The sequence below is a fragment of the Lagopus leucura genome, unplaced genomic scaffold, assembly GCF_019238085.1.
Source record: "Lagopus leucura isolate 7727_CA_CO unplaced genomic scaffold, USGS_WTPT01 Super-Scaffold_810, whole genome shotgun sequence".
In the NCBI taxonomy this organism is placed as follows: domain Eukaryota; kingdom Metazoa; phylum Chordata; class Aves; order Galliformes; family Phasianidae; genus Lagopus; species Lagopus leucura.
In genome coordinates this window covers 9,742,995-9,759,309 of record NW_024962261.1, presented here as the reverse complement: position 1 = coordinate 9,759,309, position 16,315 = coordinate 9,742,995, and the positions used below count along the sequence as shown (strand labels likewise).

The following is a 16,315-nucleotide window of genomic DNA, read 5'->3' as shown; positions in this document are numbered from 1 at the left end:
CCTGGGATAGTCTGTGCTTAGGCTGGAAGAACCACTGCTCATCATCTTAGGTCAGTGGAGAAGGACGTTGGAACCCTTTGCCCTAAACGTTGACCAGTTGCAGAGAAGTAATTTGTCAGACATAGGAGCTGAATTATTTGGCTGTGGGTTCTAGGAGAAAGCTGCAACTCATCTGCCCTCTGAGGCTGCCTTGAGGGACAGCTATGTTTTGATGTCCCTAGGGCAGAGAAGCCGTCCAAGAAGCAGCTGTTTGCTGTGATCTTCTCTCAGCTCTAAATGCAATGTGTGCTGGGACTGAAGTAAAGCACTCTGTTTGCTGTAAGACTGGGGAGAGTATCCAGTACAACTCAGTATGAGCGGACTCAATCACTTTAACACTAGGATTTGTTAGAACCTGGTCTTTTGTTCTGAGCTGTTTGTTTCAGTGAAATCAAGCATTGTTTGAACTGCAGCCTGCTTCTTGTCCTGAGTACAGTGGCATCTGTTACTTAAATTATTATTAAGCAAAAGCCACCACTGTTGTTTTTAAAAGTGCATTTGCCTTGCTTCTGTCCTACCACAGAGACACTCCTTGCACTGTGGGACAGAAGGAATGGACCACTGCTTCAGTCCCAGACTCAGTCCTGGAAATCTTGAGTGGCAACTGGAGCATGGAGAACCCTTCTCCATCTTGCGAGTGCAGCAATGAGAAGATCAAGAAGATGCTACCTGTGTGTCCCCCTGGTGCAGGCGGGCTGCCACCCCCACAGGTAGGATGGATCTTAGTGGTCCTGATGTGAGAGATGGTTCTGGAGAGCAGAGTGGCTGGGTCTGGTTACTGTGGGCAGCACTGAGCACAGTCTATCTGATTTTGTTGCTTTATTTTCTAATGGGCATTTATCTTTGTTTCCCTGGTGATGCCAGCGAGAACAAGACACTGCTGACATCCTCCAGAATCTCACAGGTCGCAATATATCAGACTATCTAGTGAAGACCTACGCACAGATCATTGGGAAAAGGTAACTGATAAACACATCGTGTCTCCTACATCTGCAACAAATAGAGCTTGCTGTCAATAGGATTCTCCGTAACTCAGACAAATAGTCCTGGGCAGTGCATACTTTCCAGCAGTTGGCCAGACTTACTCAGCTGAAACTATCGTAATCCACACATAGTTCAAGTGTTCTTGCTTTATAGTGATGACATGGCAGCTCTGGGGAGCAGAGATGGCATGTCCTGAGCCTTGCTGGCAGAGTGATGGATAAGTTTGGGTGCATACCCAGAGATGCAGAGTCCTACCCAGGTGGGACGTAGAGTGATAAATGTATGTGCCAGATGTGAGGGTGTACTGCACTCTTCCCTGGCTGTGCCTGAAGCACTAGTAGCAGTTGTCTCTTTTTCCATACATAACATCTGCTTTCTTTTCTCTCCTGGCAGTTTAAAGAACAAAATCTGGGTGAATGAGTTCAGGTGAGTTACTGCTTTTTCTCTAACTTGTATATGTCCACTAGCCACTAAACAGTGTGCTCAGGACAGATTAGCTCTGCTTCATAGTTCATTATATGTGGCTCTCAATTGTTCAATGTCTGGGGGGCACTGTTAAGGATAAGCTGGAACAACCCCGAGGAACATTGCTGAAAAGCCTGCTGCCTTATGTGGAGAGCAGTACCGGCTTGAAAAGATTTGCAATAGCAATATTGTCCCATAGGAGGTACTGTTTTTCCAACCAAGGGAAACAGGAAGATGCCCTGCTTTGCCTGCACAGGTAGCAGGACAGCTGCATTCAATAAAGACTGTCTGTGTCATTGCAGACAGAGCATTGTAGTCATAAGCTGAGTATTTAACCTCAGAAATAAGGAGCAGGAGACAGCAGGGCTCAACAGCTGTGTGGAAAGATTATACTTCGCTCTTTTTGTAAGACTGGAGACATTTGCCTCAGTTATGGTGCAAAAAAAGGAGACAACAAGAGAGGGAGAAGTGGTCTTTTCTGGAGCTGAATGTGCAGTTTGGTCTGTGCTTCAACTCCATCTGTGCTCCTAGGTATGGAGGCTTTTCCTTGGGAGCCAGAAGTTCTCATGTGCTTCCTCCAAGCAATGAAGTCACTGATGCCATTAAACAGGTGAAGAAGATCTTGGAGCTAGCACAGGTGAGTAGCTGTTTCCATAAATCCAGATTGCACTCATGACAAAATTCTGTTATTTGGGAGATGACTTGAAAACTGTAAGAGGAGAAGAGTGTGTATGTTAGTTAGAATTCCAGTGGCTTCTGCCCATCAGCTCTGAGGTGACGTTTTCCAGTCTGAGTGTTTGAGAGCAGCAAAAGGCTCAGGACCACACTTATCTGACACTTGCGCAACCTTTCCTTTTAAAGAACAGGTTCTCCCTGACACCAGCTGAAAGCCAATGGAAGTAACAGTGGAAATAACGGCCACCTGCAAGTGTTTTTTGGCAGGATGGGGAGGGCTGTCTTAAGGGAATTAATAAGTTGCTGCTAGCTCTTTTAAAACCTCATTTCAGTGCTTCTGTGCTGAGTCTGTCCTACCTCAGAAAATAATCTGGGCCACTGCTTTCTTCTGAGACTGCCTCTAAGCTCCATTGTCTCTGGAGGCTACCTGCAGTCTTGGTTAATATTTGTCCCTGGGGCAGAAGAGAAAAAAACAACAACAACAAAAAAAAGAACAGGCCTAAGGCTGACCTCTGCTACTGGGATTGCAGAAAGGTATAGGGGAAGAAGAAAGCTGTGCTTTCTTAGCCTTCTTACCACCTCTGTCTTTGAAGATTCTGGCTGCAGATTTGAAAGAATACTGTTAGAGCTGTGAAAAACCTAGTCTGATTCCCAGAGTCCAGGACAACAGGGAAGGTACTATTAAAGAAGAAGTAACTGTCTTTTTACTGTTTTACAGGGGAGTTCTGGCGATCGGTTTCTCAACAACTTGGCAAGTTTCATGAAAGGACTGGACACAAAGAACAATGTGAAGGTAAATCAGCCACCCTCACTGCTCTGCCTTCTGTTTTAAGCTCTGATAACCTTGGGTTATTTTTAAGTAGCCAAGCCCCAGCAGTTTGCCATAGGCAATTGTGCAGACTAGAGCTCTGTACATTTCAGTTATTTGCTAGTGGAGAAAATACAGATTTTATTATTCTTGGTTTCCCTGAAATCTGTTTCTACTTTGAAGTCAGAAGTCCAAAAGTCAGAAGTCCGAAAGGAGTTCTGTGCAGAATCAGTGCTTTTGTTTCGAGGGGCGTACTTTTCCTTCCAGAAGCTTCTGATGGTTATTGGTCAAACTATATGTGCAGTCCCTGAGCAAAGTACCTGGAAATAGATAGAAAGAAATTATAAGATAGAAATTAAAAGATAGAGCTTCAAGAGGGAAAACTGGTATACCTGATGCCTTTCTGACACTGATGTGGTATCTTGCAGGTGTGGTTCAACAACAAGGGTTGGCATGCCATTGCCTCCTTCCTGAATGTGATCAACAATGCCATTCTTCGGGCCAACCTGCAGCAAGGCAAAAACCCTAGTGCTTATGGGATCACCGCCTTCAATCACCCACTCAACTTGACTAAGCAACAGCTCTCTGAAGTGGCCCTGTAAGTCCTAATGTGAATACAGTTGGGTTTGGGATAATCAGCTGGTGATTACTGGAACCTGGCGATGCGAGAAATGCTGTAGTGTCATTGATGGGCAAGTCAGTAGCTGATGGCACTGAGATTTTACTATGTTGGCCGTAACGCCTGCATTCTGGACAAGCTGCAGCATGTGCTATTAAGCACTTGCTCATAAACCAGCACTACTTTTTGACTCTAGTTTAACTCCTTACTACTCAAGGAGGATGAGTAACCAAAACATAGGAGTCAGCACCAGTTAAGTAAGGAATATAGAAGTTGCTTATTCTTATTATGTAGCTTGTAGTAAATATGATTGGGTGTCAATGTATAAGTAAATATCTGTGATTCTGTGATATGAAACAGCCTATCACCACTGCTGTTTCACGCTGTTTTCACTCTGCTGTGTTCTCTGATCTGCAGTAGTTTCTCTCCAAAGAGTCTGTAGGCAGCCAAGTTTCACAGAGAGAAAAGAAATTTTTTTTGTATGAATGTGGTTTCTCAGTGCTGTGCAAGCTTTCTGTGTCTGTGTACCTAAAACTGAGCTTTTGAGAATAAATGAAGTCCTCTCATTTTCTCCTTCTTGACTCAGCGTGGATATGGTCATTCTTTTGTCCTTCAGTACGACTATTTGACTACGATTGATAGATGCTGTTTAGTTTTGCTCACTGTCTCAGCCTTGGGGTCTTAGACCAAATTACTGAGATACTGACAAGTTCTTCACTATTACTAACTGTCTGAACCAGAACTCATAAACCGTGTGCAAACTTTCAGCACAGCAGTGGCTGATGACAGAGATACCTTTGAACATTGAAACGAAACCATGCAGAAGCAACAACAAATCCTGACGTTAATAAATACATTGTGTGGGAATACATTGTGTGGGAATACATTATGTGGGAAACAAAGTTATGTAGGACAGTGGTGAGGAAAGGAGAAGGACTACTGTGTTGATGTGACCAAACCTTCTGCAGGTTGTGGTACTGTTTTTGATACACTGACAGCCTGTTCATATTGCCTTCACTGTACAGATGGAGAGCATCTCTGCAGTTAACATGGCCTGGTATGGTCATCCTTTACCCTGCAAAATGAGAACAGCAAAAGGAGAATGAATTTCTGCATTGCCCACATGAACTGCCTCATTTTGTCTCAAGGGAGACAGCACCAGCATACAAACACTTTGCTTTCCTTCTTTTTGTCCAGGATGACCACGTCTGTGGATGTCCTAGTCTCCATCTGTGTGATCTTTGCCATGTCCTTTGTTCCTGCCAGCTTTGTGGTGTTCCTTATCCAGGAGCGCGTCAGCAAGGCTAAGCACTTGCAGTTTATCAGTGGTGTGAAGCCTGTGATCTACTGGCTGGCCAACTTTGTCTGGGATATGGTAAGGGCTGGACTGTACTCCATGGCTGTTCTAAACTGTCCTCCATCCTGTGGTTGCAAGGTGTCTGCTGAAGTGTGGAGTGTAGCTAGGGCCAGTAGGCACTACATTAATTCATCATGTGATAACTGTTCTGCCTTTGACTTCTGCCTTTGCTCTCTTGGGCACTAGTGCACCTAGATGGGACAAAAAAGGCTGAACTGAGGATGGGAGGGCAACCATAAGCTCCACCATTAGGCATCAGTGACATTTTTAATGTCACTTGAAAATATGTGACCCAGAATGTTGGCTTGCATAGCCCCTTGCTCTGCTCATTCAAGGTAGCCTTTTCAATCTGTTATGTCCAGAACCTGTGAGAGTCTTATCAGCTACTTCTAGAGGACCAAGAAGTGTGAATTCTTGTATACCACACTGTTGCTTACACGTGTAATGCTGCTATGAATTTCCTCTTGTGAGTACACTTGGGAACTCTGAAGGATGTTGAAGAACACTGGTGCAGAGCAGAAAGATGAGTTAGTTTTTGTCATCTGGAAATGAATCTAAAGCTGTATTTTTCACCTTCCAGTGCAACTACATCGTTCCAGCCACACTCGTCATCATCATCTTCATCTGCTTCCAACAGAAGTCCTATGTATCCTCTTCCAACTTGCCTGTGCTCGCTCTTCTTCTGTTTCTCTATGGGTAAGGGATTCCTTCTCTGCAGGATGATGAGGGAAACATTTAAGTTTGGAAATTACTTACCTGATGTTGTTGCCTTTTGTCTTGCAGTTGGTCTATCACTCCTCTGATGTATCCAGCCTCCTTTGTGTTCAAAATCCCCAGCACAGCATATGTTGTGCTGACCAGTGTGAATCTCTTCATTGGCATCAATGGTAGTGTGGCCACCTTTGTCCTGGAACTCTTCACCAACAACGTAAGTCTTCCCAGAAGCTCTTCACTGTCTTGTGCTGATGTAGAGCAGAATTCCACATTGGTGCCATGTTGCCCTGACAAACTCCCAGCTTGTTACCCTTACTGCAGTGTTGTAAATGTGTTTAAATATGTTTAATTTGAATTTCTTACATGTTCTTCATTGGGGGGCAGTTTCTATTGCAGGGCATTTCAAGCACTCTGGTTAGTTGTCCTCAGTTTTGCTTTCAGAAATAAATATCTCACTGACTTCCCTTTTGCATCTCACTTCAGTTTTTTCCAAGGCCAGATGCCTAATGGGGAAGGTCCAAGTGTCTCTCATGCCTGTATGTAACACAAGATGCCTTAGCAGGCCCTGTTTGACACCTTAGTGGAAAGTACCTCTAAGGGAGCCCTGTTGGATTAACTTGTTGATTGCACCACCTGCCTGTGGGCATGAGGCAGCACTCCTTGATGGTGATCCCTTTTGCTATAAGGCCTATTTTATCTCATAGAAACATGCACTTTCTTAAAGATAAGTGCCTGGCAGAACAGTAAAGTAACCACTCATTGGGACAGGGGGCAATGTGCACTAACTGGAACACAGGAAGTTCCATACGAGCATGAGAAAGAACTCTGTTCTGAGGGTGACAGAGCCCAGAGAGGTTGTGAAATCTTTTTCTCTGGAGATATTCAAAACCCATCTGGATGCTTTCCTATGTAATCTATTGTAGGGAACCTGCTTTAGCAGGAGGTTGGACTTAATGATCTCCAGAGGTCACTTCCAACACCTCCAATTCTGTGATTCTGTTGTCAGTCTGACCTATGAACTAAACCACCTGGAAAAAGATCACAGCATCCAGTATTGGCTATGGAGGGGCTACCTACAGCCAGTGAGATCACCAGTGTGTGTAACTGCAAGTTTCCCACCTTCTCAACCTGTAGACTTTCTGCATGTTGCCTTTTGCAGGCCTTGCCTTTTAGACTGAACATTTGGAGAAATCTCTTATTTGGTGTAGATTGCTTGCTTTAATAGCATCTTGAGCAAAGCAGGAACACTGACTGTCTGGAAGAGCTGTGGGGCTGTCTCTTGGCAGAATATTTCTAATCCCTGTTTTTTTGTGGGATTGCAATGCTGCCAGCTGGCTGCAGGTGGTCATTCACAGCATGACATCATATCCAGCAGGTGGTGGCTTTTCTCTGCTCAGGCAACTCACTGGAACTTAATTTTGTCTTAACAGAAGCTGAACAACATCAATGACATCTTGAAGTCTGTCTTTCTCATCTTCCCTCACTTCTGCCTGGGGCGGGGTCTCATTGACATGGTGAAAAATCAGGCTATGGCAGATGCTCTGGAGAGGTTTGGTAAGTGAAATTGTGAGTGCCTGCTCTGGACTAACACCCTTTGTTCTTCTGACTTTTCAGGAGTTCAGAGTACACAGTTTGCAGCACAGAGCTTATCAGAGCTGGCAGGTATTCTCAGCTGTCCTCTTCAAGCTGTTTCAAACACCAAAGAAATCAGGCACATGGATCCCAGAACTTTGAGTTAGAGTCCAGATGCATGGGGGGAAGATCGCTGGGCTAAGTGGAAGGAGTGGCTAGCATTCTGAGAGCTGTTGTGGTTTATTTTTTTCTGGAATGCAGATGAGAGGTGTGAGTCAGTTGCCTTGTGCTTCTTGAGAATATGGGCCAGCTCTTCTTTGGTAGACCACATTCTTAGCGTCCAGTCAACTTCTCCCAAGAGAGCATGCTCAGACCCAACTTTGCTACAGTGAGAGATGTTTACACAGTCACAACTTGTATAGCTTGTCCCCAGTCTCCTCTAGCTGATTGCTCTCAGTTCTCCCACTGCCTGAATTGATGAGCTCTACAGGAAGAAATGGTATCAATCTCCTGTTGCTCTGGAAAGGTGACTGTGCTTGTCTTCTCATCTTGGCAGGCGAGAATCGTTTCGTGTCCCCTCTGTCGTGGGACCTGGTGGGAAGGAACCTGTTTGCCATGGCAGTGGAGGGTGTAGTCTTCTTCCTCATTACTGTGCTCATCCAGTACAGATTCTTCATCAAACCCAGGTAGGTTGTCTGCTTCACTTTCCCACGGCAAGCAAGTAAAGTTTTCCTTGGTATTTGCCATGAAGTGGGGAGAAAGATTAAGATCCATTATCTTCTCCCGAGGCTTTACCATGTTACTCTCTACAGGCCTGTCTATGCCAAGTTACCTCCTGTGAATGAAGAAGATGAAGATGTAAACAGAGAAAGGCAGAGAATAATAAGCGGAGGAGGACAGAGTGACATACTGGAAATCAAGGAGCTGACCAAGGTAACGGGTTTTGCATTTCTAAGACCCGTTTGTGCAAAACTGTGCAGTTTACCAGGAGTCTCATTAAGAAAAGTCTGATGGAATCAAAAGGGAAGAATATTTGTAGTGTTAAATATGTGCAGGTCTAGTTATTGTTTTCATTTACATTGTTGTTTTTTTTTCTGGTTTCAGATTTACAGAATGAAACGAAAACCAGCAGTTGACAGGATATGTGTTGGAATCCCTCCTGGAGAGGTAGGCTTATTTTGTCATTCATACTGCTTCAGTATTTTTCAGCTATCTAAGAGCAACACACAACACATAGTAGAGTGAAATTAGAAGCAGGTGGTGTTCAAATTACACGAAAGCGAATGGCCTGGAAGTTGAAGCAGTTTATGTCTCAGTCTCTCTCTGCCTTTGAAGATGGTAGAGAACTCTGCAACCTTTTAGGGCTAGAGGTCAAAGCATGGCACTCTCTAAAGCTTAGCACAGACACACTAAACTGGCACTGCACCAAGATAATGCTATAGCTGATGCTTTTTCCCAGCGTGAAGATTTACACTGAAAATGAAAGCCCAGTTTATTCAGAAAATGCACTGACTTCTTCCAGGTTATCTTGAGAGTCAAGGCTGTTGCCTCCAGACTTCTCAGTGATGAAAACTATAGGGCTGGATCCTGTTCTCAGTGCTTATTTGCTTTTTTATATCCCAAGTGCTTTGGACTTCTGGGAGTAAATGGTGCTGGCAAGTCATCCACTTTCAAGATGCTAACTGGTGATACAGATGTGACAGGAGGAGAAGCTTTTCTCAAAGGAAACAGGTAAAAGATGATACATCTTTCACTGCTCTGTCTTAAAGAAGCATCTTTGCTGCTTCCTCCTTCAACTTTCTTGGTCTTTGTTCCACTTCCAACAAATCTAAATGCTACCCCACTTTTTTCTATCTCAACTCTTGGGCCTTGGCCTTTTGCTGAGTCTGCTAAAGTACTGCAGCCATTTAGCACAGTGGATTTAGTCTGGTAGTTGCTTCTGAGTACCTACTCTACCATGTTTCAATGTCATATTTATAAAAAGAAAAGAAAGAGTTTGGTGAAGACAGACTTCAGGAGTCGTTATTAGTCCAGTGATTCCAGACCCATTGATCCACCTTCCTCTTTTTATCATCTCAATGTTGTGTACTTGTAAAATCATAACTAATGGTGTTCTTATTTTATAGTATCCTGTCGAACATCCAAGAAGTCCATCAGAACATGGGCTACTGTCCACAGTTTGATGCTATTAATGAACTGCTGACAGGGCGAGAACACTTGGAGTTCTTTGCACTCCTCAGAGGTGTTCCTGAGAAAGAAGTTTGCAAGGTAAATGAAACACCGCAGAACTACCCCAGTGACAAACTGTTGCTGATTCCACAGCTGCTTCCTCATATCCCACAGTACACATAGTATTATAGTGATCTGCTTCTTTCTGAGTGATCACACTGTATCATTAAATTGCTCCTGTTTCAGCATTCACACACAGGCTTACACTAACAGTGTAAGTCAATTAGCAACAGTTTTACAGTAGCATACAGCACACTTCTCAATTTCAGTTCCTTGGGTTGGCAGCAGCTTTCACCATTTGTGTCTTGGATTCTGTAGAACTGTTTCCAGATCCAGTGTCCAAAGTATGCCCATACAGCCCTGAGAGCAGCGGCAAGTGAAAACTGCAAGCTGCTTTGAGGTTGCGGGCTCCTCTATTCTGCGCTCCAAGCACAGGGACCTGCTTCTAGTTATGGTGCAAATAGTAACTGAATCTCTTCGCTAAACACTTTTTAGTTCTTAAACTAAAGCAACAAGTGGCTGACCGTTGCAGTGTATGTACTACTGAATAACGAATCAGATCCTCCCAATATATCTGAAGGGCTGAAATGCACTGTAGTGCCAATTGCTGTGTGTCAGGAGAAACGGTGTCCTTGCTGCAAGCCCATAGCAACTAAAAAGCTAGATAAAGCATATACTGCTGAGACCACTACACTAGTAGTTAGCAGGACTAGGCTGATGCTGAACTGCATAGTCACTTCTGGCGTGGGCACTGACTGCCCAGTGCAGTGGGCACAGCTTCAAGCTGCAGTAGTTCCAGGAGTGTTTGAACACTGCCCTCACTCACAGGGTTTGGATTTTGTGTGATCCTGTGAGGCCAGGAGTTGAATTTGATGATCTTTGTGGGTCCCTGCCAACTCAAGACATTCTGTGATTCTGTGAATCTATGCTAACTAGGCTGCAGCTGTCTGATTGTCTGGGCCCTAAGGGGCTGGTATTTATACACCTTGATCTGAGGGTGAATGGGGTGTTCCAAAACCTGGAGCTATGCCAGATTAAAGCCTTGAGTGAGTGGCCCTTCTGAAAAATCATCTTAAAGCCAAAGCTTGTAAGGAAAATCTCACTGTGTAGATGTTGCTGTGAATGACTCATGAAGATACTGTTCTCTTGTAGGTTGGCGAATGGGCAATTCGGAAACTGGGCCTTGTGAAATATGGAGAAAAATATGCGGGCAACTACAGTGGAGGGAACAGGCGCAAGCTCTCCACAGCAATAGCCCTCATTGGAGGGCCACCTGTGGTATTCCTGGTGAGTCTGCAACCTTAACTTATTAATGTTTTCCTCTAAAAACAGAAAAACTGGGCTCAGATGAAGACTGCCTATTTTGTGACCAACAAAGTCTAAAAATGTCATCAGTCGCCTAAATATAAGCAAAGAACACAGGGAACCTTTATTTGGGACTGCTTGAGCCTATTTGAATGTATACTCAAACTATAATGTGTCTCATGGTTTCTATTCATGAAAAATCAGTGGAGAAGTGGAGATCTCAAACATGATGCCAAACAGTTAAAGCATCTTCACCACTTGCACAAATATTTTTACATGCAGAACATTACGGCCCTCCAGCATTTTCTAGCTCAATTTAAACTTGAACTGAATTTAGCTTGTTTTAGAACTGACTTTTTTGATATGTTACAATTGCAGAATAAATAGTGCTTCTCAGTTCTTCAAATTTTAAATTAGCAAACGTGCTTTTGAGCACAAGTTGTTTTCCCATTTTAAAAAATGTATCGAATCCCTTACTGTCATCTTTCGCAGTACACATAATCAGAATGGTGAGGTCATTTCAGAGATGAGGTATTTGTTGGCAGCATGGAACAGCATATCCTATTTTTTGTATGCATTTTGCAGGATGAGCCAACAACAGGGATGGATCCCAAAGCACGCCGTTTCTTGTGGAACTGTGCTCTGAGTGTTATCAAAGAGGGAAGATCGGTGGTTCTTACATCTCACAGGCAAGTATCAACCCTTGTATCATACTGCAGGTATCATACTGCAGCTATTGCATCTGCTGGGGCTGGATGCAAAGCTTGGCCCAGCTGCTTGGCCCTCCAACACTCCTTCCAGCGCTAAGGAATTTAATTCTTTCTACAGCATGGAAGAGTGTGAAGCGCTGTGCACTCGAATGGCGATAATGGTCAATGGGCGATTCAGGTGTCTGGGCAGCGTCCAGCATCTAAAGAACAGGTAGCTATTTTGTTATCATTTACATCACAGAGTTGTCTGCGTTTTTAGAGCGATACAGTCAGACTTAATTCCTCATGCAGCATTCCCACTGATTTTCTGGCTCTGGGAAAAGATGCTGAATTCTAAGCTGTACTTCTGTTTCAGTGCCACTTATATGAACTCCTCTGCTGGCCTTCTTGTGTACAGGTTTGGAGATGGTTATACCATAGTGGTGCGAATTGCAGGGGCTAACCCAGACTTGAAGCCAGTTGAGGAATTCTTTGGGCACGCCTTTCCTGGAAGTGTCTTGAAGGAGAAGCATCGCAATATGCTGCAGTACCAACTTCCCTCTTCGCAGTCTTCACTGGCCAGAATATTCAGTATCCTCTCCCAGAACAAAAAGAGACTCCACATAGAAGACTACTCTGTTTCTCAGACCACACTTGACCAAGTAAGTTTTTAGTAGCCTGTGTGCCAAAACCATGATTCTGGTGAGGTAGGAATAAATGAGTCAACTTACCTTAAGGCTGAGTGAACTGGGTCTGTTCAGCCTTGAGAAAAGAAGACTGAGAGGGGACCTGATCCAGGTCTATAAATATCTAAGGTGTGGGGGGCAGAATGGTGAGGCCGGACTTTTTTCAATGGTGAGTGGAGACAGGACAAGGGGAAACGGCTGGAAACTGCAGCATAGGAAGTTCTGCACAAACATGCGCAAGAACTTCTTTACAGTGAGGTGACGGAGCACTGGAACAGGCTGCCCAGGGAGGTGGTGGAGTCTCCTTCTCTGGAGATGTTCAAGACCTGCCTGGATGCCTACCTGTGCGACCTGCTGTAGGGAACCTGCTTTGGCAGGGGGTTGGACTCGATGATCTCTGGAGGTCCCTTCCAACCCCTACAATTCTGTGATTCAGTGATACCTGACCTATCTTGTAAGGGCATTTCAGCAAGCTAGGTACAGAATTCCAGGACTGGTCCAGAATGGGCTCAGTATATAGAATGCTTTAAATTAGTGAAAATCCAGAGTAAGTGTGTGACATGCCTTTTTCTTGCAGGTATTCGTAAATTTTGCTAAGGACCAAAGTGACGATGACCACACCAAGGACCTGTCATTGCACAAAAACCAGACTCTGGTAGACATTGCAATCCTTAATTCCTTTCTGCAAGACGAGAAGGTAAAAGAAAGTTGCGTGTGAGCCAATTTCAGCCAGGAAATAATGAGCAGAATGCAAATTTCCTTTGCCTGGGGATAGGTTACTCCCAAAGAAGCTAGAGGGAGAGAAACTGGACACTGTACTGATAACCATTCAATGCAATGCAATTCAATGCAATGAAAACAAAATTCCATTTTAGGGGCAGTGCCTCATGGAGTCGTCTTGTACTGTTCTCAAGTGAAAGACTTGAATTTAGCTCATTACAGTACAACTCTGTGAAGCTGTGGTAAAGCACCCACCAGATGCTGTGGACTTTCAACCACACTGCATCTTGTCCTGTACAGTATCTTTGTGTTAGGGTTGCAAAAACAGTTCATTAAGGAATAATGGCCAGTGGTTATTTATTGATATATTAAAGACATGTATGTTTTACTCTTGAAAACATGCATGTCAGGAGTGGGAATTTCCTGGTGCTACGTCCATTGCTGGCAATGAATGCACCAAGACAGTCAGTGGCAAGAGAAGTCACCAGCATTGTGACCTTTGTTTGTGAAAGCATACCTGACCAGCTGCTTTTCCTAGGCTGGTGTAGGTCAGTTGGTGACATCTGGGGTCACGAAGCAGTGCTGTGCAGATGGGATGGCAAGACATGGGCCATTGTGTCTGTGCATCTACTTCAGAGTGGAGATATGCAGAACTGTGAACCCTACAAATGCACAGGATTGTCCCACCAGCATCACAACCATTAACCTACTCTGACTGGGTTTTCTTGTAGTTAAGTACTCTCCTGCTCCTTTGAGGTACTGCAGCAGCTGCATGAACACCTGGCAGAAGGGAGTGGGTGAGAAAGCAGACCACAGCAGCAAACTCAGTAGTTGTACCAGCTGCTAATACCAAGAGCAAATTCTAAATCATGATATGCCACTCAGATATGTAATGTCCGCTCTTTAACCCCTGCTTTGCAACAGAAAGGTACCCATCATCTATAGTTACTGCTTAGCAAAAGAGTGTTGCCATTTCTGGCTTTGCCAGATAAAACTAGAAATGTAGATTATTTTTTTTTTAACAGTATTATTTATATGACTTTGAATAGGTTGGTAGCATAATTAGGGATTGAAAGTGCTTTCAGTTGATCTTTGTAACCCAAGTATTTCTTTATGCCTGCAATGCTGTGCTTTCGTTCTCTATTCAGCAACAGCTCCATTCGTGATGCAGGCAGGTTTCACTCTCTTGCAATTAGCCACTATCTGTACTATGAGTTGTTCACGTAAAATTTTCTGTCATGGAAGCTGGTATAATATTAGATTAATGTGCAAGTTTCTGCTTCCATTGTGCAGTGTAGTGTCAGTTGGCAGGCGATCCCTAACTGGAGCACACACTCTTACTTCATGTGAGAAACTGCGAGTAGGAGAGCCACAAATGACAGCAATCAAGTTGTAAAGTTTTACAAGGCCAGAATAATGGTAGAGGAAAGATTACATGGTGAGAACAAGCAGTTCTTGTTCATCTTGTACAACAGCCATTGGAGAGTACGCTTTTGTTAATAAACTTATGTGCCCTTCTGTCTCGCTTTTGCATTCAGAAATAGGTTCAGTAATGTGGTATGAACCCAAGCATAGTTCCTGGGCAATTCCTGTGTGTCATGCCTCTGCCTTAAGTACCTGTGCAAGTTCTGCACTCAATTTTAATGCTCCACCATGAATGCATCATGGACCATTTTCTTCTTTGAATGCCCATAGCAGCACAACAGTGGTGAAGAGGCTGGAGTGAGCCTTAAGAAGGTTGAGTACATATTTCTAGGTGTACTTGATAACACTGACCAATTCAGCATTTTTAATGCACAGACAGTTAAATATTTAGCACAAGTCCCCTGTCCCTGCTGCGCCCTACTTTTGGATAACATAATAGCTTACTACATGTTCTGCTGAAGTGCCTTTTTCATACTAATTATTTTTTATCTGTCTATTACATTGCTACGGGGATAGAAAGGAGAGTGATGGGGATTGGTATACCTCACATAAAACATGCTTTGTTTTTACCTTTGTGGCACCCTTACCCCCATGAGGATGTCTGCACCAAACTTCTATGTGCAGAACTATTACCAAGCAGCTGAGCTACAGCCATGACTTTTGAACAGCAGGCTGCTCATATGTTAAGCCATCAGTGAGACAAATGGCATGTAGTGAATACTTACCACTGCTAGAAATCATTATTGCAAATCAGAATTAAGTGAAAATCTCAGCATAGAGACAGAAGTGAAGGGCTTAAGTTTTGCAGTGCACGGATCTAGTGCATGTAGAACTACAGCGAGTTCTAGGAGGATTCATATTTGGTCTTAAAAGAGGTGTATTTTGCTCTTTGCAACTGCTCATATTAAATGACTAATTTTGCAGGAAACAACGGTGTCTTTTTTAGCTAAGCTGGCCAAAAAGAGATTCTTGGTTCCTGTGTCCTGTGAGCGTCTTGCTCATAGTCTCTCACAGGTAGAAGTTTGATATCTGTGACAAAAAGAAAGACGTGGATGTTACCTGAACTGTTTCACAGCTCTAGTCCATCTTGTTTGTTATTTGTAGTCATACTGAACAGACAGCATAAAACAGCTCTTGTGCAGATTTGTCATGGATAACCTCAGACAACCATTTGCCTATTCTTATAGTTCTGCATAAGGAAAAATCACTCGAGTCATGTACAGTATGATTGTCAACCACTCTGGATAATGGAACTGCACTGAGGTGTTAATTTATTTTAAACTGTGTTACTGATGAAATATTGCACCCTTCTTTATAGTACATTTGTATTTCAGTACGGAGTTGTTACACTTTTCCCCCATGGTTAAACCACCACTTTGTGCTTATCTTTGCCTCCTGAACTGTAGTTGGTCCTTCATTCCAAGCACTTTATGCTATCTGTAATGGGATCTATTTTTGCACTGGAATATCTGTTAACTTTGCAAAAATCGAGTGAGATTTCACAACTGAAATTTCTGAGTTAAATCCTTACGTGGACATTTTCATTAAAGGAAAAAAAAAAGTATCTATATTTGTATTTGCTAATAACTGTTATGTGAAGTATTAAGAGGCACTCTAATTGCCTTGTATTAAGTAAAAAATAAAGCTGTTCTGGAATCCTTGGTCTGCAAAGTGTCATTTATGCATGTACTTTTTTGAAGAGTGCTGTTCAGAAGTTCATGTGGCCCCGTTTGCGTTTGGTGTGAACTTTGATGCATAATGTATGAGCAGGTTCCAGCATCACTGCAGATTAACATGGGGCACGTGTTTTTCAGGTAGGTAAGTGAGGTGGTCCACGATTTGAAAGGCAAGCACTGCTTCAAGCTTCTACATTTACTTAAATAAAAAAGGTCTCTAACAAATCCAGCAGAAGATAATCTGTGCAACTGTCAAATTCAGCTACAGAGCTTGTAGGCATCGCAGACCTATCTGTATGTTAAACCCAAAGTCAGGTACCTGCCCCAGAATGTTTCTGTCACAGAGATGCAG

The 16,315-nt window shown here is 43.5% G+C and overlaps 1 protein-coding gene across 3 annotated transcripts in view; it reads left to right on the top strand.

The window, feature by feature from the left end:
• Window positions 1–15,943, top strand: part of ABCA1 (ATP binding cassette subfamily A member 1) — a 92,126-nt gene extending 76,183 nt beyond the window's left edge. For all 3 annotated transcript variants that reach the window (XM_042866134.1, XM_042866132.1, XM_042866133.1), the window contains exons 31-50: window positions 563–749; window positions 904–998; window positions 1,417–1,449; window positions 2,020–2,125; window positions 2,882–2,956; window positions 3,400–3,569; window positions 4,788–4,965; window positions 5,528–5,643; window positions 5,731–5,875; window positions 7,092–7,215; window positions 7,790–7,919; window positions 8,046–8,166; window positions 8,338–8,400; window positions 8,858–8,964; window positions 9,360–9,501; window positions 10,615–10,749; window positions 11,353–11,456; window positions 11,596–11,688; window positions 11,875–12,118; window positions 12,720–15,943. In XM_042866134.1, coding sequence (XP_042722068.1) covers window positions 563–749; window positions 904–998; window positions 1,417–1,449; window positions 2,020–2,125; window positions 2,882–2,956; window positions 3,400–3,569; window positions 4,788–4,965; window positions 5,528–5,643; window positions 5,731–5,875; window positions 7,092–7,215; window positions 7,790–7,919; window positions 8,046–8,166; window positions 8,338–8,400; window positions 8,858–8,964; window positions 9,360–9,501; window positions 10,615–10,749; window positions 11,353–11,456; window positions 11,596–11,688; window positions 11,875–12,118; window positions 12,720–12,860 — 2,509 coding nt within the window. In that variant the 3' untranslated portion in view covers window positions 12,861–15,943. The remainder of the gene's footprint in view (window positions 1–562; window positions 750–903; window positions 999–1,416; window positions 1,450–2,019; window positions 2,126–2,881; window positions 2,957–3,399; window positions 3,570–4,787; window positions 4,966–5,527; window positions 5,644–5,730; window positions 5,876–7,091; window positions 7,216–7,789; window positions 7,920–8,045; window positions 8,167–8,337; window positions 8,401–8,857; window positions 8,965–9,359; window positions 9,502–10,614; window positions 10,750–11,352; window positions 11,457–11,595; window positions 11,689–11,874; window positions 12,119–12,719) is intronic.
• Window positions 15,944–16,315: the final 372 nt, after the last annotated feature.